Below are 22,460 nucleotides of genomic sequence, written 5' to 3'. Positions count from 1 at the left end.
CGGAAGGATGAGGGAGAACTGACATAAGTTGAAAGAAGAGGGGCTCATCCTGGAACACTTTTTCCCCATGAGGACAGTCAGGCAGAAGCACAGGTTGCCCAGAGAGGCTGTCTAGTCTCCATCCTTGAAAAATTTCAAGACTGGACTGGGTGAAGCCCTGAGCAGCCTGGCCTGACCTCAGAGATGACCTGCTGTGAGCAGGAGGTTGGAGCAGAGGCCTCTTAAGATCCCTTTCAGCTTGAGTTCTGGTTTCACGATGGTCTGAGCTTTAAATTGCGCTATTAGCTTGCATGATTATATCTTATTGCTTTCTAAGCAGTTTGTGGTAGAAGAGCCATTTGGCTTCGGTCAAACTAGTAGAAGTTGCCTGACCACCTAACTTGGATCAGGTCATACTGAACTACTACATATTTACGTTAACAGCAACTTAAATTTAATTTCTCTGTTATGCTTAGATTATAAGCACTGATAAATCTTATTTTGTTTCAGATAAATCCAAGTGAAATTCAAAGATTTTCAGATTTTCCATTGTCAAAGAAAACCCTAAAAGGTAAGTACAAAAGTTTTCCTTGGAAAGTAATTTAAGTAAAAATGAATGTATTATTTATCTGCATCTGAACATATTTTTGCTTTAAACTAAATTTTAGATAAGTATTGTCATGTACAGTGTTTTCTAAACAGAGGAATACAGTTCTGGGCAAGACAAAAATAAAGATTAATTTTTTTTTTATTTTTTTTTTTCCCTTTTCCTCCTTCACTCTCTCTTCTCTTCCCACACTGCAAATACTAGGATTGCAGGAAGCTCAGTATCGTGTGGTAACAGAGATACAGAGACAAACCATAGGTTTGGCTTTACAAGGTAAAGATGTACTTGGAGCTGCAAAGACTGGATCAGGCAAAACCTTGGCTTTTATTGTCCCTGTAAGTAATTTACATCCTTCCATTTCTACTTAAACCAAGTTATCTGGGAAGTATCGGATGTCAAACAGCTTAAGTTAGTCTGTTTTAAGTGTTCCAAGAAAGCTAAGATACTAATATAATAAAGCTGCTTGAGGTTCTGAAAGAAGTATATTTTTGGTCCTAGGAATATTCTGATGTTTAGAAATCCCATTTTGATCCTTACATTAGTAGACCCTGTGTGATTTAGGAATTGCTTTGTTTTTCTGTTAGGAATCTGTTTTCTGGTGCAAATCTAGTTGTCCAATTCTTTTAAAATTTTAAAGCTAAGTGTATGGGATAGAACGGTGACATTTCTTCAGTTCCTTAGGCTTTTTTTTAGATGAGTGATTTTCACCCCTGTACAATTTTAGGATTTGGACCTTATATAGCAAACTTAAGCTTAGTGATTGTGAACTTCTGTTTCCTTCTTGTCTTTTGTGGACTCCTTAGAAATCAATTCAGGTGCAAGCGAGGAAACAGGATGAAAACCCTTGTCATGTATAATACATGTTTGACTGTTTTACTCAAACCATCATGCTCTGCATTTCATTTCTTCAAAATGAAAGTATAATTGAGAAGTTTGTTTGCTTAAGGTCACATATAAGTGGATACAAAACCCATCATGTTATGATTAGGTAAAGGGGAAGAAGAAATGTCATTTTGATTATGGAGGTTTTTTTGGTTTAAACATTACCTGCATTTTTGTGAGCATAAATTTTTTGGGAGCCTGTTTTGTCAGTAACTGTGGGAACAGTTGTAGGCATTTTGAATACTCTCTCTAGTTGAGAAGAATTATGCTTTATGCTGTTTTTTTTAAAATTTATTTTTTTATTAGTAAAGAATAAAAAAAAGGTGGTTTCAAAAGATAGTCTTGTGAACTAGAGAAACAAAAGTGAGATTGCTCAATTAGTTAATCTAGGAATAAAAGTATTTAGTTTTAAAATAAGGTTTATAAAACTATTTTTAGGGGAGAAAAGTGATAAGAGAGGAGCTGGAGAGATGAGTCAAAGAAAAAATTATTTGTACAAGGATGCTTAACAGCCTTCAGAATTTCAGAATGCTTCAGATATTCGTACCTATGAAATCTTTATGATTAGCTGACTAAGACAGGATTTCTGCAATGTGAATTCATAAGAGAAGGAATAAACCTGATCTGAGGCATATGGGAACTTTAGTTGGAATGCTCTGTATATAGTGTGTGGTTAGTGCTCCTTCAAGTATACAACCAGATTTAAAGCTGCAGTAATTGACTTTCTTCTAGTTTCTTATTCTGTTTTTGTTTCCCACAAAACAGGGAAGTTTCTCGTGTTTTTCTACATCTGATTTCTATTGTCGTATAAATGATTAAGGCTTAATTTCCAGAATTTAGCAGAGTACGATTAATTGTGCAGTAAAATGTTTACGTTTTACCACCCGTTACTGTCTCTTATAGATTGGTACCGGGGAACTTTGCTTCAGCAAATATCATTACCATCAGTTAGAATTCATATATAATCAGACTATGTGAAATGCATACTGATGTTTCTTCAAGTCATTATTTTAATTAGTATGGCTTTATCTTTTTTTATGACACTTTTTTGTTACAAAATTTGTTGTTGTTGTTACATATTTTCCTTCTGAGGTATTTGTAATGAGAATATGGTAATATTTTTCAGGCTTTGGAACTCTTGTATCGCCATCAGTGGACTTCAGCTGATGGACTAGGAGTTTTGATAATATCGCCTACCCGAGAACTGGCATATCAAACCTTCAAGGTTCTGCGTAAAGTGGGAAAGAATCATGAGTTCTCAGCTGGCCTTGTCATTGGAGGAAAGGTGTGTCCTCTCTTGGAGTTTGCTGTATGGAAGCATAAATGAGTGCTATATTAAGTGCTAGTTTAGGAAGAAAACCCTGGAAATATAAAGTGGGGGAAATGAGTAGTTAATGGGAACCTGTCAATGACCCACTCGTTTTTCTGTCTGTGTACTCTGTGTCTTTTGAAGCTTTTGCATATTCACAGTCTTTCTAGCTTACTTGACTGGATGGACCTTGCTGCCAAGCTTTCCAGGACCATCCTGTTACTTTAGATTATTCTGAAATATTTTTTGCTCAAGCCACAAGTGTGAGCATACTGAAGAAATTGTGATATCTCTGTGGAAAGAGGAAATGGTGATCCTTGATTATTCTTTCTAAAAACTCCCAGTAGGTTAAGCTAGCCTGGTCATCTCTGGTACTGGGCTTCTAGTGTGCACAACTAAAGCTGAGCTGATTTAACTCCTTTTCAGGATCTTAAAGAAGAGTCTGAAAGAATCCACCATATAAATATGCTCATTTGCACTCCAGGACGGCTTCTACAGCACATGGATGAAACTTCATATTTCTATGCATCTGATCTCCAAATGTTGAGTAAGTTTTTTCAGTACTTGAAAGTGCTCAGAAATATTTTGTAACGCTTTGTAGTTGTGTGGGAGCGCTTCCTTGGGTAAAAAGTTTATCATAGTTGTGGTATGTAGATGAAATGGCATTTAAGTTCACACGTACAAATTAAAATATGAAACGAGAAAACCTCTTTCTTGTGTGTACTTTCTCTCAAACAGTTGCTGAGCATGCTTCCTTAGGATGATAAGAACAAGTAGGTGAGTTAGTAAGGAACCCAAACCCAAATGTCATGTCCCATATAATCCTTTAGATCTGCCTTGGCTGATGCTGGCCTTTCCTTTATGGATATGGGTCTCGTGTTTTCCCTCATATGATAATTAACTATATGGAATATCCATTGCAATATGTGCATTTTGGGACAGTTCTAGAAAACACTTTTCTTTGAACTTTATGCCAGATTGCTGCTCCTTTCATTGTTTTGTTAGCATTGTTAACGTTGTTTCTTTTCATCCTTCCAATGTGAATAAAAATTTCAGTGCAATGAAAAGGTTTGCTTGCCACTAAGAACTGCATAATCTTTAGCATAGCTTGAGGAACTTAGAAGCAATTAAGAAGCTAATGAAGATGATAAAATGTGAAATTATGCTTGTTACGCTTAGTACAATTCATGGCAGTTAGACAGAAACTGCATTAAATGTAGGCCCTTTTCTTAAAGCTTTGTCTCCACGCTACTCTGTTTATACCCTGTGTTTCAATGATAAATTCAGCTTAGGTACAGGAGAATCTTGTTTTGCTCTGTCGTGAATAGTACAGCACTGTTTTATATTCTATGCTTTTGTTTCAGTAATAGGACAGGGAGTTTATAATTTGCAGTCTGTCTGCAAACTGCTGAACTGTTTACTTGAAATGCTGATCTTTGCTTCAGCATGTGAAACTGAGGGCTGTAGTGCATAGATTATAGGAAATGCTATGACTTGTATTTCATTTCTTTTAAAAAAAATATTTTATAGAGTACATAAATATCTAAAGATTCTGTCATATACAATAATTAATCTCTACAGTTTACGTAGGGCATGGATATATGTAATATATTGATTTGATGTGTGATTTTTTTTTTTAAAAATATATAAATAAAGCTAAAACCAGATTTTCTAAAACTATCTCTCAATTCAGTTCTTGATGAAGCTGATAGAATTCTAGACATGGGGTTTGCTGATACAATGAATGCAATCATAGAAAATCTACCGAAGAAACGCCAGACATTGCTTTTTTCTGCAACACAAACAAAATCAGTGAAGGATCTTGCACGACTGAGTCTGAAAGATCCGGAATATGTCTGGGTTCATGAGAAAGCCAAATTCAGGTATGTTGGGATATTTTTTGTTTCCAGGTTGTTAAACAGATGGTGATCCTACTTAACTGCTTCTCTGACTGTCAGTTCTCTGAATCAGAAGTTACATCGTGCATCCTCCTTCCTGCAGCATCTGATCCTGATATGTGCCTTCCTGAAAGAAAGGAATTTCTAGATAAGAGGGTACTAGTTCTGGCTGATTAATTACGGGAGGCTGAACTTGGTGATTTCCTTGAGGCTCCCCAGGCAGCTTTCCAGCAGACTGGAAATTTTCTTCCTCAGGAGCAAGCCCCAGAGCAAGTTATAGGCTGGATGGAGTAGTGTCCTGGCTGTAACAGTCGTTTATTCTGAATTGCTACTTTTTTGTTGTTTGGCTTCCTTGCCTCCTGTGTGTGCATATTTACTGTGTAGAACCACCAGATGTGTTGCACAGATACAGTTCTCTGTGCCGTTGATAAATCTGGCTTTCTGAGGAAGTGCTACTCTATTGGGAAAGTGCAGAATGGCAGTCTTGTGTATTCAATATTAGCTACCCAAAGGAAAGCATGTGGCATTAGTCCATGTGCAGTAAATCTTGTGGCTTCCTGACATGCTGGGTTTCATGTGCACGCAAAATAAATTTGTCATGCCATACAGTTTGGATCAGAATGGGAGAACCTTGTGAGAAGTGCAGTATGTGGTCTGCCAAGTTCAAAAAATCTAATGGGTCACTAAATGAAAAAAAATATGCATGTTGTTTTTGGCATGCTTTTTTCTTTCAAAATCTAAGTGAAGAGCGTTATTTAATAGTTTTCATTTCTGTGGGTTCTGTCATCTAAATGTCAAATTGCTTATGAACATGTGTGATATATTTTTCTGCTTTCCTGTGAGGTAAGCATATATTTCCATATGTAAGATGCAGGAGAATGGTGAAGCACAGTGATAAAAATGGCTTTCCGTAGAGCAAATGAGAAATCATCAGCAAAATGAACAGCAGAACCAGGCTGCATCCTGAGGCATTTTTAACTATTTGATTTGACTATCTCTGTATTGTACTGCACATACCTTTTTTTTTAATCAGTAGTACTATCAATGGCATCTTAAATAAGCATGTTTGCCTGAAAAAATTATGTGGTTAATAGCCTCTTAGCAGAAGAGGATGTATAAGCCTAGTATGTAGTCTTCATTTTGAGGACTGACTATACATCTGCTTCACAGACTCCCATTTTTTGTGAAATCTATTATAAATAACATTGAATTTTTTAAAAATACTTGGGAGAGTGCAATTGGATAATAAACTGAATCAAAAAAGAAAGTATTAATTTGTTTTAGAGTTTACTGCCTTAGTATACAACAGGTTATTTCCTTATGAAAACCATTTCCTGTGAAAGACTTAGAAAGCAAAAGGTACTGTGGCATAATTTAAATTGACTAGCAGAACTGGAGCAGTGTCTTGTAATTTCGTCCTCCCAAGTGGCACCTTTAATAAAATAATTTTGAGTACCCTTGGTCTGTTTAGCATGTAGCAGAGGAACTGTGAGAGATGAACATTTAGTTTCAAGGGCAAATATGCCAAATAATTTTTTTTTCTTTAGTTTATTTTGTAAAGAATTAAAAGGTGAGTTAAGATGACAATTCAGAGCTTTACAAAGTCACTTTGCATGTCAGGGTGTAATCAGTAGAAGTACTTTTTTCTGTGCATGATTAGACTGTGCTTTGACATTGCCTTAAGCACAAATGATGCTTTAATAGGACTAATAGACAAAATTGCATTTTAAGTCAAGGCAATTTGAATGTCACTCCTGAGATGTGGAAAGAGTTTGGCTTGCTAGTAGTAACTGAATTTAGAAGTAAGGTCAAAAGTCATTCTCTCCTCCCCACTGGCTTTTAATAAGGAAATTGATTTATCTTTCAGGGATAGCTTTCTAGTGGAGCTGCTAAGACTTGTTCCTTGAAGTGGGAGAACTTTTCAGCCTGACTTTCCCCCCCCCCCCCTTTTTTCTGGGTATTTGTTAGACATTCTTCACTTAAAAGAAAGAAAAGGTGGCTCTGTAGATATTGTATGCCTGTGTATTCTCTCTCTCCCCTTCTTTTCTTTCTTATTTTAATATTATAGGAACTAACGGTATCTAAATGTATTTTTTTTCCTTTAGTACCCCGGCAACTTTGGATCAGAACTACGTTGTTTGTGAGCTTCAGCAAAAAGTAAACATGTTATACTCTTTCCTGAGAAGTCACTTGAAAAAGAAAAGCATTGTCTTCTTTGCAAGCTGTAAAGAGGTATGGCTATTAACCCCCCCCTCCCCTTAGCATGTTAAAAGTATTACAATTAAGGTATTCATGTAGATGTCAAGGCACCAGAGGTGAGATTCTGGACTAGTTTGCAACAGGAAATTGGGGGAGGAACCAAACATGAGCTCCGGCTGTAGCCATGTCATGCAGGGCCTGGCTGCCGGGAAGCTCAGCGACCTGGGCTCAATGCAGGAAGGTCCTGGAGACCTCAGCGTGTTCAGCCGTTTTTGTGCTCTGCTGTTAAAAATGAATGCTAAAAGTTATGTTATAAGGGCCAGGAGTTTCAGTTTTGTCTCATGACACACTTCATAGTTGGGTTACAGAGTATTTTATGTAGTACCTACTTTCTTTTCAAGCTTTTATATTTGCCTATATAAGAAATTATGATTGTGAAATAGGACAGGGAAAGTTTTTCTTATGGTTATATAGGAAGTAATCCTTCAAATATGTACTTCTGTAAATGTCCTGGGACTATTGTTGAAGATATTTGTATGTGTTTGTATGGCACAGGTATTTTTTCATATAACTACTGCATGTATCGAATGTTTTACAACATACAATGGTGTGGTAAATATTTATTGCAGTTCTTCCACTTGTGCAAGAGATTACAGTATTTTTGTTGTTCTGCAGCTGGCTGGTGAGTACAGTGAGGTGATAGGCTTAGTTGTACAGAATTCTCTGAGCTGCAGCTGTTCCTGCAATCTATGCAGTTTCTGTAACCGTTTTCTTAAAAAAATATTAGATAGCTGCTGGCTGTAAAATAATGCTGTGTCATGGTACTGTATATAGGAATAAACAGACTGCTTTTGCAGGAGAAGCTATTGAAGCTTAAAATAGTAAACCGAGACTGTGTAGACCGCTTTGAGTGCGAGTGTAAGACACTACACCCCTCCAGTATTGTCTAAAAACGGTGCTTCTGGTGGACTTTTGATTCTTCAGTCCCTTGCATACAGCCTTCCTAGCCATGTCCCAAGTTGTTCTTGCTGTTACCTACTCTGGGTCCTTTTAAGAAATGCCATCTGAAGGCATGCCAATCTTGAGTGCTACAGTTTATTTCCTCTTTCAGTACCTGGGTATGTGACCAAGTCTCAAAATAACATCTCTTGTCTCTAATATGGAGAAAAGTGTATTTCATTTGATGTGCTAAGTCAGTTGCTATGTACTGCTGGATATGATCTTAACAAGTTTAACATTGCATAGTAATTTTTTTTCCCCTTGATTTGTCGGGTAGGTCCAGTATCTATTCAGAGTATTCTGTAAACTTCAGCCTGGTCTTCCTGTACTGGCACTCCATGGCAAGCAGCATCAGATGAAGAGAATGGAAGTCTACACTTGTTTTGTTCGGAAAAAGGCAGCAGTACTTTTTGCTACAGATATTGCAGCTCGTGGCCTCGGTATGTACCCACAGGCGCAATATTTATTCACAAAGTGATAATCTAACCCTATTGAGACTTTATTAGACTTTATGCTCTGAAGACCAACCTGATTTGTAAGAACTGAAGCTGTAGTTAGTTTAAGAGCTCGTTAGGGTATCCCAGAAGAGATGTGCTTCTTAGAGTTCTGCTGTTTCTTTACTGAAAAGGCCTGCTTTGTTTGTAGTCATTTTTTCTTTTTGTCCCAGAAAGGCCTATGTTGTCACTAGTTTTGTAATGATATTTGTTAGTCTGGTAGTCAGTGGAAGCTGTCATTTGTTTATTTCTTTATTTGTTTAAGTCTGTAGGCAGTCTAGTTTTTCCAGCCATGGTCTGTGACAAATATCTGGAACCAGAGAAAATGGAAATAGTGATGTATTTGCTTACTACATGCCTTAGGGCAATATTTCAGCAGTTTTAAGTATTTCTAATGTGCCTGCATGCTGTAGGTTATTCCAAAGGATGTGAAAAATTACTAATCTACCAGGATGTGGAAATGAAAACCTGAAGAAATTTTAATGTCTGAACTATAAATGACATTATATGACTGTATTCTTAAGTATGCAGAAAAATAGGTGAGGGAAAGGGCAAGAATATTTATAGTACCTGTTTTGGCTTGAGTTTCTTTCCTCTGGTCATTACCTGCTGAATTATGATATACTTCTTTATATTCTCTGTGGATACTTTAGACTTTTTTTTTTTTTAGTACATGGAGTCATTTAAGTATGACACAAGACTGTTTTCAGGAGCCTAGTCGTTCTTCTTTCAGATAGTGAACTCTGTCCAAAATATAAGATTTTGCTAGTATGCTACAAAAGGAAGGAAGGTGCTCTAAAAACTGAAGGCAGAAGTGAAAACTGTTTATCATACCTTCTACACTGCTGAAATCTCACTAGTGAGGATCTAATGTGGGTATGGTTGGTTGGGTTTGGAGTGGAATACGGTGTAGCTGCAGACTTGGTCAGGAAGTAACACAAACTTGCTCCACTGCAGAGTATGCTGCTGCCAGGTGAAGTGCAGCAGTTAAAAAATGCTTATTAATTGTATCATGAAGATTCAGTGTTGACTTCTTTGTCAAGCTTGGTCACCCCCTTCTGTCTTTAAAAGGGACTACGATATTTCTGTGTGTGGACAGCTGATGTAGTGCTGTCTTGCCACAGCTAACTTCAAACTATGGTGGTATAGGATATTGATACTCTGGGTCAAAACTGGGTCAGATATTGTTTTTTTAATTATTGAACATAGTGCTTTTTTATCGTCTGTGTGACACAAAGCATGTCTGTTCTTGTCAAGTGTGAAATTATGTTCCATTCAGTGCAGTGTCATAATTTTGGAAATGAAGACAGCATTAATTTTAGCTTTCTCTGATGAAGAGGATGATTGTTTATGATATGCTAATACATGCAGTTAATTTTATTTTTATTTCGGAGGTTGCACCCAATGTCTGTAAATTGGTCTAAATGACGGTTCTTACAGGAATTAATGCTCCAAAATAATATGTTGCTCTTGAATAGGAGGATTTTGAGTACAGTGAGATTAAATTTTGACATTTTTTCTCTTTACACAGATTTTCCAGCAGTGAACTGGGTCATTCAGTTTGATTGTCCGGAAGATGCAAACACATATATCCACAGAGTGGGAAGAACAGCCAGGTTTGTTTTCACTTTTCATTAATATTTTAATGTTTAAAACTAGATCAATATAGGGACAGATAATTGGCTAAAGACTCGCTTGAAAAAAAAATCAAGATATAAATTGGAAAGACTGACTGTTATCACCAAAGGACCCTTTTGATTACTTAAGAGTAATGGTTTGACTTAATAATTTCTTAGTGAGCTTCAGAGACTCCTTACAGCAGACAGAAAAAATATCACCAGTTGTTTAATCTCATCAGGGAAGATTAATAGTGAGGAAGCAAAAATCTTTTGCACTTGGCAGGATTACCTCAAAGGCTGAGTTGAGCATGTTTGTGGATTGAAAATCTTGTTTTGCCACTGCTGTTTATAGATAAATAAGGCTTTAGACTGTGGATCCAATTTCTTTGTCATTGAAGACTCCTCAAAAGAATGAAAATACTTATTCCTTATTTTAATTTGGAGAGGAAGGAATCAAATGATGTTAATTACAGGTTAAATTTCTAATTTTCTAAGTCTTTTGTAGAAAAAAGCTAATCTTAGGGATAGCTTTAGTTAAAATAGTTGTGGCTAACCCTTTATGATGGGAGTTACCCAGATATACTGTTGAAAACCTGGTCCTTAATCTCTGAAGTAGATTTTTAAGAGAAACAGGAGTTGTTATTGTGTATAATTCAGTAGATCAAAAAACTTTATGCAATTATCTGAAGGATGAAATGCAAGACCTGGCATTATATCTTGTACATAATTTAATTTGTTTGTAGTAGGTTTTGCAATATAGGCAGCTGTCAAACCTAATGACAGAGCAGTTGCTTAGAATAGGACTTCAGCACTCTGCACTATAGGAGTTTGAAATGTCTTCCTGCATCAGATGGCATTAAATTTTGGTGACTTTAATAGAAGCATGTACTTCTAGCCCTCTTTCAGAATGTGGAAGTTCTAGACATGTTTTCACTGTAATTGGTAGCATTTCTGCCCTGTTCTGTCCTGTGTTCTCCATTTTCCTATCTACCTGCTATAATAGAAGGCAATAACAAATTTTTAAATGCTTTTGGAAAAAAAACATCTATGAACAAAATCAACGAATGTTGTATTTAAATAGATAAAGTGTGTAGGTATTTGGCTAAATTCAAATCTAGGTGTAATCTCACGCATACCAATGGAGAGAAAAGCATATAGGCTTAGTTAGAATTCTAGGGTTTTGGTTTGGGGTGTGGTGTGTGTTTTTTTTTTTTTTTTTTTTTTAATTCTGTGTGGCTTCCACAGAAGGCTTGTAATTTTGTCTTTATGGCATACTGTCATCGTGGAAGGGAAAACAATATATTTGGCACTGTTTAATTGGCAGTTTCTGGAAGAGTTGTTGAGCTCTTCCCGAGCCATGTCCCTGAGTTAAAGCACCTCCCTGGAGTTATAGTCCTCAGGCCTTGTCCCAGTTCTCATGAGGCGCTGAGAAGAGCGATTGTAAGTAGGTTTATAGAGGGGAAGCAGCTACATAAAGACAAATAACCCTCCTTTTCCACAACGTTTTTAATAGAATGTTGCTCTGATGAGAACATTAGCCTTGCAACCTTAAGGGTCTGTCTTCAGCTGCCTCTTAAATACAGCCTTCTGTGATTGCTTGAGGGACAGTTTTAGGGAGAAAATTGGGGCAGCGGGTCAGCCCCGTAGGCCATGGGCGGCTGTGCCATTGCCTGCCCCTTGCTTCACCAGGCTGTCATTCACGTTGCCCTTGACGTGCGTTTTTCAATAGCCAGACCTTACTGAAATTGGGAGTACATCTGAGCAAGTTGTTTGAGCTGCCAGGGTGGTGACTGGTATTGAAAGCAAATTCCTGCTGTAGGAGAAGCTTTACGGGTATTTTCTGTCTCTTCATCTGATACAAAGGTCAAGGAAGGTTCTGCCTGCCCTGAGCCTTCATTTTGGAGAAACGAACAGGGTGGTCTCTGTTCTTGCAGTAAAGCAGTCCTGGCAAGAGGTTTGTTCAGTGAACTTAACAGCATGAAACAAATCTTTGAAAATAAAACACGGGAGATGTCTAATAGTTTTAATCAATCATTGTGCACTAAGTAAACATGCTAATGCCGTTTTAGATGTGGATATTTGAGAATGTATTTCTCACTGAACTCTAAATGTTGAGTGGGAAACTTCACTTGTTTTCAATAGCTACAGTTAGTATGAGAAGCTTGTGTTTCTTCTAGAACCTTGATAAAAATGAACTGAAGTGCAGTTTAGTAGTCCTCATTAATGAGGTTAGAGATAATTACGAATTTTCATGGATTATAAGAGTGTATAATTGCACGGAATGAAAGCTAAATTAAATATCTCAGCTAATTAAGAGACTGTGTTAAACTGTAATTAAAACTGAGATGCCAAATACTGTTTACTTTTGAAATCAAATTATTTTGTGATACAAAAGTAAATATGAAAGTCGAGAGAAATTATTTTGGGGATGGGGCTGAAAAACCTTTGACTAACAATCGTGGATGTGTTCCCACATCTGTTTTGCAGTTTTGCAAAGCCTTATCTAAGATGAAAGATAATGAATGATTTTTAAGTGGATAAGACCACCGTGTTCCATAACTATCATTTCACTTGCATTTTATCCTACTGAAGAACATAAATTGCAACCCTGCATTTTTGATTTATGGTAAAGATCAAGAACATCTGAGTGTTGGCCAATAATGCTTTTACTTTACAGTAGAATTGGCATTTCTTGATTTTTTTTTTTTTTTTTTTATTTTTTTTTTTTAAACTTGAAAGGTATGCTATGATTGGAGTGATTAGAAGCTATTTCTTCCAACTGCATTTAAAAGTATATATTTAAAGTCTTAATTCGTTCAGTAACAGTATTTCTAAAATGCTGGCAGTATCATGGCCATGCCTGTAAATATTTTGGGTATATTTTTGTCACACAGCCTCTTAGGAAAATCTATAATTTAAAATACTAGATCATAGTATTTTCCTGTGGGTTTTAGTTTGAAAAATTCTAAGTAAATAAGAGATACTTGCAGCAATTGTCTGCAAAACTAATTTCTTCTGGCTTTTAATTTCTATTGATGCCTTCTGTTCTGTAGCCTATGAAGCCTACAGTTGAAAATATTCTTTGATTGATTTTGTGAAACAAGTTACAGTGCCACTAGGGGACAGCAGAAGATAATAATTTCTGAGGCACACTGATAATAACTCTTTTTTTCCCCAACTGTTTTTCCAAACTTAATTTGTAAGTTGTGTGACATGAAAGGAACATAGATAGGGATGTTTTTCTTTCAGTCATGATTGCATTGATGACTAGAAAAGACACTGAGAAGTCTATTTTACCTTTCTATTCATGCGTAAATATCTTGTATTTTGGATGTACCTGTATCCTGGCATGTCTCAGTAATTAATTACTTTCTTTCCTAGCATTACATTCCTCCCTCTACTTCATTTTCTTTTTCTTCAGAGGAGACTATTAAAAACTGTTACTTGAATTGAGTAATTTTTCTGTCAGGAGTCTTTTCTTAAAGACGCTGATAGTGGAATGTTACACAGAACAAATTTTTTGCTCTGCGGTTTTTATCTGTGGTATGTGCAGAACTTTATATAGGCTTTAGGTCTGACTTGGGCTCAGACTTCTGATGGTGTTTAATCCAGGCTAAGTTGGTCAGGTTTCTCAGGTGCCTAAACTGACTTAGGAAGGTCACTGAAATTTTTTAATTGTTGTTATTAAACAGTGTGTGCATACAGATATGCATCTTGCGTGTAGCTTTACATATGCTCTTTTCCTTTTGGTAAATTATATTCTGAAAACAAATGGAATAATTAAAGTCCATCTTCCCAAAGCAGGATACTCTATTGCCTGCCACCTTTGTACTAGCTAATATGATTATTAGAGCCAAGAAGTACGAATAAAGACTTAAAAGAGCTATAGTCTTTTTGATGCCTTGTGAATCCTAAAGAATACGCACACATCAAATTTTGGAAGGGTAGAAAGGGCAGGTCATATAATGATCTTATTTTGTTATGAAGTAAAATGCTTTGAAGCATGCTCATTTGGGCTCTCCTGAAGTAATTGCACATTTTATGTGTGAAAGTGAGACTAATAAGTCTTTAGAATAATCCATGCAAGTGGCACTAAAGCATTTAAAAATGTGATTGACTTAATGGTGGAAACTTGATCTGTGTGTTAGGTTTTTTTTTTTTTTTCATTGGGAAATACATCCAGGGGATACATGTCTTGGGTCCTGAATAAACAGTATAGTCAAGATGGCAGCTTCTTATTTGATTATTATTTTATTTTTAAGGCTCGTTGAAGCACTTTTACTGATGTTTCTTTAAAAATAAATGCAGTATTTAGACCATCTCATATTATGTTGCAGTCAAGTCATTATCCTAACTCAAGTTTAGTAAAAATAGCTGCTAGTGGAGGTCACAAGAAATTGTTGACACCACATATTTAACTTGCAATTCACATTATTAAATTCTCTAAAATTAAACACTGTACCCTACCTACGTTCCTCCCAGTGGCCTGCGATGCTGCAGTCGTACTGACTGGCACTCTATTATCCATTAGAATTCTCTTCATAATGGCATGGGGTGAATGTTCCAATACACTGAAATATAAAGTGGCTAAGGTTATTACCTGCTGACATGAAGCTATCCTGTAAGCTGTAATAAAAAATAAATAAGCACGTGTATTTTAATGCAGTAGAGTGGACAGAGCTGCTGTGAAAAATAGATTGCTGACAGTCTAGGCTGGAGGACCCAACAACCTCCCAAGGGTTCTTGAATTCTGAGACTAGCACTATAAGGCTGGTGGGCCACTGCCTATTCTTGTCCGCTAGTTCTTGTGACTAAATCTGTCTGGCAAAAAAGGACACCTAGCCAGTGTGACTGAATGAAGGTGATTATGGTTTTGTGGTATGAATAAAACCCAGTTGCGTGGTTCTCGGAACTTGGCAATAAGTATAAGTGGACTGCTGTCCAGACAGGAGAAGGAAAAGGATATTAAGTGATCAGAGGAAAACGAAACAAAAGAAACCCCAAAGTAAACAAGCCCCAAAGCAATATTTACTACTGATAGTTTTTTTTTTTTTAGGATACTGAACTAAGGTCTATGCAATGGAGAAATAGGAGCGAACAAAGCATTAGGAGTGAGCTAAAGCAAAAGGAAAATATGAGGCCTGTTCACTTTTTGTTGTTTGTTTTAAATGCTCTGTGGGGTGTTGGACTGCTCACAACCCATGGGAAAGACCTCTTCTCCCTGGCTGAATCAAGGAACCAGCCGTGAACACGGGCTCTCTGCAGCATTGGCTCAGCTGTGAATAGCAAGCATGCTTTCTCGTCTGTTGTAATTTTTGTTGAGTTGCTTTAGTAGGACTTGCTGTAGATCATACAGCACAGTTTCAGTTAGCAGCGCACACAGATCTTGTTAAAGATTTGTTGTTTTAAAGAAAAATATCTGTACAGAAAGAGACTATTGATCATGTAGATGGGATAGAAATTCCGATATTCATGCCTTTGTTTTCTGTGCTCATTTGTCACATAAAAAAATAGAATAACAAATTACCATGTTAGGGAAGAAGCCTAGCAGTGTAGAAGGTATGATAAACAGTAGATAAAACTCTTCTTGCTCCTGGGTTTGGAGAATTAATGTTTTCTTGGTTTGAAGCTTAGATTTCACCAGTTCTCATCGAGTCCCAGAAGGTAGTATAATTGGAAACAAAGTTTTGCCTGAATTGAGCCCAATATGAGAGACATAAAGCTATTCCTTTAAGAAATATGTTTTAAAATGGTAACTTATATAATCAGATTTAACAGTTGAAGTTTAAAACAAAACTATGAATTATTGTATTTCTGTGGAAGGCCTTAGGGGTAAATATGGATATTAGTTTCTCTTTGTTGAAGGATAGTGTGTGGGTGAACAGATTTATTCATATGCATATCAGATTGCAATAGGTCTTCTCAGAATAAAACTGTCCATTTTCATATGGTTTCGATATATTTTTATAGATGTCTTATATTGTTTCATTTACATAAAAAGTGCAACGCATCTGCATCAATGAAATGCTTTTTCCCTCACTACTGTAGTTATTTTATCAAGGAATTGAAAAGAATTTTAAAATAAATCATAAATTAATGTTAGAAAGAATAGATTTTCAAGTACTTCTTACAACAGATGAATCATAGACTCATATGGACTGTGCTCTGCCAGTTTTGTTTTATCATCCTTAAGTCTCAATTGCAATAGTGTATACATTAACAAATACCTATATAATTTCATTGCCATATTCTTCCAGTCTTTGCAGGGGTAAATCTTTGCACTAGAAGCAGGGATCTGTGCTGCTTTTTTAATTTTGCTTGTCAGTTACTCCACGTGATGGAATTGTCTTGTTCTGGATTCTTTATGGAAACTAAAATTATATGCAAAATCAAGGGCTCCAAAATATTTGTTCTGAGAAGGGTGTGAATGGTGTGCAGTGAATAAATGATTGCCTTACATAGTGAATAATTAATAGTTTGGCAACCATGCAGAATGAATAAAGGGTCCAGCAGAAGAACAGTAAAATCAGAATGTTTCATAATGCACATGCAAAACCAAGCAAACTTAGTGGGCTTGGTTTTGATGCTGTCCCAAATGCTTAACTTGCTGATGTTAATGCTTTAAGGAAAGCAGTCTTTTGCTTACTTCTGGGAAGTCTCTAGAAAATTTGATCTAGGTGAGAAAAAGACAGTTGAGAAGTTAATTTGGCTGCCTTCATGCCTGATTTCCTTTCTTTGAAGGGATCTACTGTGCAGAGTTTCTGCAATACTAATGTATCTGAAGGTGGCTTGTTGGCTTGGAATGCAAGACTTTTTAGGAATGGGCTTTGATTTGAGCTTGCAAGTTTTGCAGGGATACCTTACTTCCTTCTATGTCTTTTGACAGATGAGATGACAGCATACGTTGATACTATCCATCCTGGCCCAGTTAGGCTAAAATTAGATCTTTAATCGAGTCAACTTGGTAAAGTCCCATTAAAGTTACAGATTAAAAAAGCCCATGACATGCTTTTTTTTTTTTTTTTTTTTTTTTTTTTTTGAGTATGATGGTAGATGTGTGGCCTCCAGAGCATGAAAATTATATACTTATGGTTCTTTGCATGTTCACGTGTGGTAAATGTCTTCAAAAACATTATCACCTTCTTTATATTGAGTTTTCTGTAATGGGAAATATTCCAAATCAGGAAACTGTAATGCAATTATCTTTATATCCGCAACCCTTCTCCCCCAAATTTTATGATTATCTCATCTCCATTTTCTCCTTTGCCAGTTTTTAAAATAGATTATTTTTTGCTTGCCAAACAAAGCAGAAATACTGCCTTTAACTCTCTTGAAATCTGGCATCAACTTATGTCTTCTGAAATACAAATGTTAGGGAAACATGTTGCAATACATCTGTTCAAGACAACCTGTATAACATTTCCTGCAAGGTCTGCATATCCATGCAGGCTGTCTTTACATTTCTCTTTCCATTGCTTTCCTCATTTTTTTCTCCTACTGGATGTCTGCCCTACAGCAGTATGCTGGTACCTGATGACCATCAATCAGGTGATTCCCATTCCTATTTTATTCTGGTATCACTATGAACTTGTATGTCACTGACAATTAAAATATGGTGCATTTGACTGAGGTATATGTTATGATTGTCATGGCAAGGATGTAAAATGACTCTGAATGTAGTTAGAACAAGCTCAACTCTATCTGCATGGCAATGTGGAATTGATTAATAGCCACAGTATGTTTTCATTTATTGCCTTTGTGATAATGGTAGTATTATTTGATTTAATAGTATTGACTAGGGATATGTGCAGCCTTTGGCTGGATCTGATCAAGGGTAGGTTAAGATAGGTTAAGATTAGCAAAAATTGAGTGTCTGTTTGGTGTGCACGAGAAGCTTTTTTTCTCATCATGTCCTCACTGAATTGTCACCGTGCTAGTAGTTCCTTCATGCTTGATACCAGCTGTCAGCTCAGCCTGATTTTTAGCAGAAGTTTAAGATAGATTCGGTCATGGTGATTAAACTATCCTCTTGATTTTAGCTTTTCTGTTTTTTGGGGTTTTTTTTTTTGGTGTGAAATGAAACTCTCTGACAACTCTTTGTGTTTCTTTGCTAGGGAAATGGTGTTCTTGACATTTTAAACCATTTTTCTTTACTTCTCATTAGGCAGCACCATATTGTCCTAAATAATTTATCCCATTTCCTTCTCATCCAGACTTTGGTGCTTACCCTTGATTATAGGCATCCTTTTTCTCATCTGCAGTCAGTGTAAATATATCACTCCTACCCTTAGCTTTATAGTGCTAATCATGATTTGTCACAGCTTCCTTGCTTGTAAGTCAAGATTGAGTTGCGGACAAATTACTTGCCTTTTTGAAAAATATTGAAGCCAATAGACTCTAGAAAATAAGACAGATATGAACTAGAAGTATGTAACTTTTTTTCAAAGACTTTCTGCAAGTAAGATGCAATTTTCCATACAACTGGATTGAATTGTGTCTGGTATCCTAAGAGACTGTTAAGATTGCAATGCAAAGATGAGTCCCTGCTCTGGTTTCTTGATCACCTTGAAGAGATGACAAGATAAGTAATATGGTCAATTACCACACAGTCCAAGAAAGTTTGATTACTTTGAGGTTTTTTAATTTACTTTTCTCCAGCGCAGTTGAGGTGCATACATAATGAATAATAAATCACCAGAGTAAATTAGCCTTTTAGGACAGATGTTTGGTTTTGGTGATGATGGACAACTTGAAGGCTACAGTCCGCAAGAATGGGGAGAACTTCTAATGTCTTCTCATCTACTGCAGAAGTAGTCTTCCTGCTGAAGAATTTCAGTAGCTGAGGTTGACTCTTTGCTGCTTTGTCTATAAAGGTTTAAAGGTTTTATCTGTCTACTGAAAATAATTGCAGAAACGTTCTTTTGTTGGCTTTAGTGGAGAACTTTATTCCCTTAGGATACTGAGGGATGTTTTTTTTCTATGTTTTAGGCATTGTAATGGAAACAGATTTTGAGCAGAACATCTAAGCGTTCTTTTCTTTATTGTTTATGCCAGTTTTTAGTAGCTTGTGCTTTCATAAGTTTGCCAATATAGAAGTTGTGTATAAAAGACACAGAGAAAACACTTTTGAAAGCTTAAGTTTTCCACTGCAACCTCTCTTCTTGAGGTTAAGACCATAACTTTCTTACTAGCGCATAACTAAGTTGTTCTTTTCTTTTTCGAGAAATAATACTCTGCCTAAGTAAAACTCCTTTTTTATAGGCTTGCATTTTACTTTCTTTAACTAAACACCCATTTGGGACACTGAACAGATACAACCTTCGCAGATGGTACTTAAGATCGTTTGGTTGTCAGCTTTCTCAATTTTGTAATGATTTCAGTTTCATGTTTAGCTCTGAAGAACAGCATTAATATTAAAATGTCTGTCTTAATTAAATCTCACTTACAATATAAAAAATGGGCAAAGACTGTTCCTCCTTAACTTCAAGTATTTAGAAAATATTGGCATTTAAGAGAGTGAATTTTTCCGAAGTAGGTAAGGAAAAAGATTACACTGCGTCAACAGTTACCAGATGTCTTTCAGTCTCTTTGCATTTCTGAAGGCATCAGCTCTGAGAAATATTTTTAATGTTGCTTTTTTTTTTAAATCTTAATAGCTGCCAAAAGATGAGAAAGTATAGGTGTTTGGAAAACTCTGTCTCTGTTTTTATGTGATCATTCTCATAGCTCTTTTTTGAATCCTATCCTTTCACAACATCTGTTTTGAAGAGAAGAGCAGAGCCGTGTGTTATTCTGTACTCTAAATTGGTGAGACTGGTATTGGCAGCAATATTGTCTTCCTGTCTGATACAAGCCTTGGGTAGATAAAAGAGAATATTTTCATCATTCCTTCCAACAGTGCTCTGAGAGCTCAGGTTCTTTTGATGAATAACTAGCTGCCTTGGAACTGTGATCATCAGTTTTTACCATAAAATGCAAAGTCCTCTAAGATTCAGTGGCTTTCCAGGATTTCATGGCTCGTTCAGGAAGTGGCAGTGTCTGACATGCACCCACTTTGTGGAAATATCATCTGGAATTTGGCTGGGTTAAAATATATAGAGCTTTCTTACAAGGTGCACTTGGTCTATATAAGTCATTCCCAACCTTAATTATTTTATAAAATACCCAAATATTCATGGGATGTTTGGCCAGCAGTAACTTACATCTTCCTATGCTGTTGGTAAAGGTAATAAATTGCCTTAAACCAAGCGTATGGGTTGCCTTACAACTGTTTCTTAGAAAAGTTCTGCAAACTGATAGTTCTACATTAAGAACACTTTAGGTCCACTAATTGAATGGATTAAAATGAAGTTACTAATTTTTGTACAGTATCTCTCCCTTACCCACAACCCTAAAGAAGTATTTTTTGGGACAAAGTCCAAATGTCATACTGTTTCTTTTGATACTCTTACCAAACCATATAAACCCAGTAAATTTACATAGTATTGGTGTGTGGCAGAGAATCTCCTCTTGTATGAATTTGATTTCCATGTCAAATTTCAAAATTTAGAATGTAAGGGTTAAAATCTTATGATGAAAACATTAAGTATTTCAAAATTATCTTTAAATGTCAGTCCCCAAACCTGTCATGTAGAACATTGGGCCAAAAAAAAAAAAAAAAGGCAACCAAGAGCATTTTGTTGTGATTTTTCAAATTCATCAAATGAAAGCAAAGAGCTGTAATAAAAGCTGTCAGACTGTTTTAACTGCAGATTTTGTTGCTGCTTGCATTGCTTACTATGCTGTGACAGACAGTGTTTATAGTTTTCAAACAGTTCTGTAGTACTGTTTTTGCCAAGTGATAACTGTTTATACTTGGAGAAATGTGGGCTCCTTATATTCCATCTGAAATTATTTTTTTATCAGTTAATGCTACAATTGTTGTTTGGTGTGCCTGAGAACATCCTTCTGCGCTCTCTGGCCTCCAACTTAAAAGCTCTCTCAAGCCAAGAAGTCTTGACTCTGATGCATCCTTAAATAGCACTTATGTCCCCTTTTCTATCCACAAAGACTGAACTGCTGTTTTCTTCTGTTATTGATGAGCTTTTATTGGAAAGATATGTGACCTACCCTGGCATAATCTTGTTCTCTATGGTCTCTGACCCAAAACCAAACATCTCCCACCCTTCTGATGACAGTTTATACCTTTTGTATAATATCCTTTCTTTGATGGTTCTCTTGATGAAGAAGGGTGAATGCAATTGGAGTAAAGATCCAACAGGAGAATGTATGACGGAGTAACAGAAGCTGAAGATTGATGGTATAGCAACAGACTGAGTGGAATAAAGATTGAGGAAACAGTTAACTTTCCTTATAGAAAACAGAAAGGGCAAACCAAATCTGTGTAAGATGGATGAAAAATTTTACCAGCATAGGAAGAAAAGACAAATATGACTGGAGTAGGAACCAAACCAAATGCCTGTTAAGGTAGTAAATAATTTGATATAAAATAATACTTGAAAAATAATACAATGAGTATTTTCTGTTTCAAATAAATGGAATATTTGTAGTCATAGCAGTTTATGTATAGGCTTACAATCTGCTGCTGCCTAGGGACTTCCGTGTGATTAGCTCTTGTCAGTTAGAGCTGCTCTACATAGTAACGTACCACTCTCATATTTTGCTTTGTCCCACACATTGTTGTCATCAGTTCACTGTGAGTTGGATTCTGTCCAATTTTGGCATACCCCTGAAATGTAGTTTGATTGGTGTTTTTTGTATAATCGAGGACTCTGCAATATTCTCCTATCAATCCATACTCATAAGAACTATTTGTAAATGAAGAAATAATATACGTGTTACTATAGATATGGGCTTAGATAATGCAGATAAGCTAACTCATCGTTACTACTTCTGGTTTCAGCTGGGAAAGAGTTAATTTTCTTGCTAGAGATTGCTGTGAAAGGAATGTCAATAATACCTATTGGTTTTAGTTGTTGCAAAGTGATGTTTACACTATTCAAGGACTTTTTTCAGCTTCCCATAGAAGCATAGACAGAACAATGGAATGGCCAATGAAATATTCCATACTTAGACATTATGCTCAGTATATAAATGAGGGCTAGCTGGGTGGCGGGAATCCGTGAGCCAATTTACCGTGTGGTGGGAGTGACCCATGTCATTATTATTATTGTTACTATTCCTTTTCTGTTATTGTTTCTATTACACTGTCTTTATCTCAACCCACTTTTTTTTTTTTTTTTTTTTCCCCTTGCCCCTTTTTGGGGGGGTGGGGGGGTGGTGGTGGTGGTGCAGAGAAGAAGGGTGTGTGTGAGCTGCGTGGTTCTAGTTGCCTGCTGGGGTTGAACCATGCCACTACAGTAGGACTTAAACCCATTGTCTTGTTTGTGTACTAGTGCTGTTGGGAATTTTTTTTCTCCATGAATGTCCTCAAGTAGCTAAATTTGCTGTCAGTAGGAACTGACATTTACTTAC

General features: G+C 36.3%; 1 protein-coding gene across 2 annotated transcripts in view; it reads left to right on the top strand.

Moving 5' to 3' along the window:
- Positions 1-22,460, top strand: part of DDX10 (DEAD-box helicase 10) — a 197,716-nt gene that overhangs the window by 8,779 nt on the left and 166,477 nt on the right. For both annotated transcript variants that reach the window (XM_082498870.1, XM_082498869.1), the window contains exons 2-9: positions 490-550; positions 791-921; positions 2,595-2,753; positions 3,204-3,324; positions 4,471-4,660; positions 6,781-6,907; positions 8,151-8,313; positions 9,899-9,983. In XM_082498870.1, coding sequence (XP_082354996.1) covers positions 490-550; positions 791-921; positions 2,595-2,753; positions 3,204-3,324; positions 4,471-4,660; positions 6,781-6,907; positions 8,151-8,313; positions 9,899-9,983 — 1,037 coding nt within the window. The remainder of the gene's footprint in view (positions 1-489; positions 551-790; positions 922-2,594; positions 2,754-3,203; positions 3,325-4,470; positions 4,661-6,780; positions 6,908-8,150; positions 8,314-9,898; positions 9,984-22,460) is intronic.

Source organism: Vanellus vanellus (genome assembly GCF_965231255.1).
Source record: "Vanellus vanellus genome assembly, chromosome: 1".
Taxonomy (NCBI): Eukaryota; Metazoa; Chordata; class Aves; order Charadriiformes; family Charadriidae; genus Vanellus; species Vanellus vanellus.
Note: the sequence above shows the minus strand (reverse complement) of the source record. Positions and strands in the feature narration are given on the sequence as shown.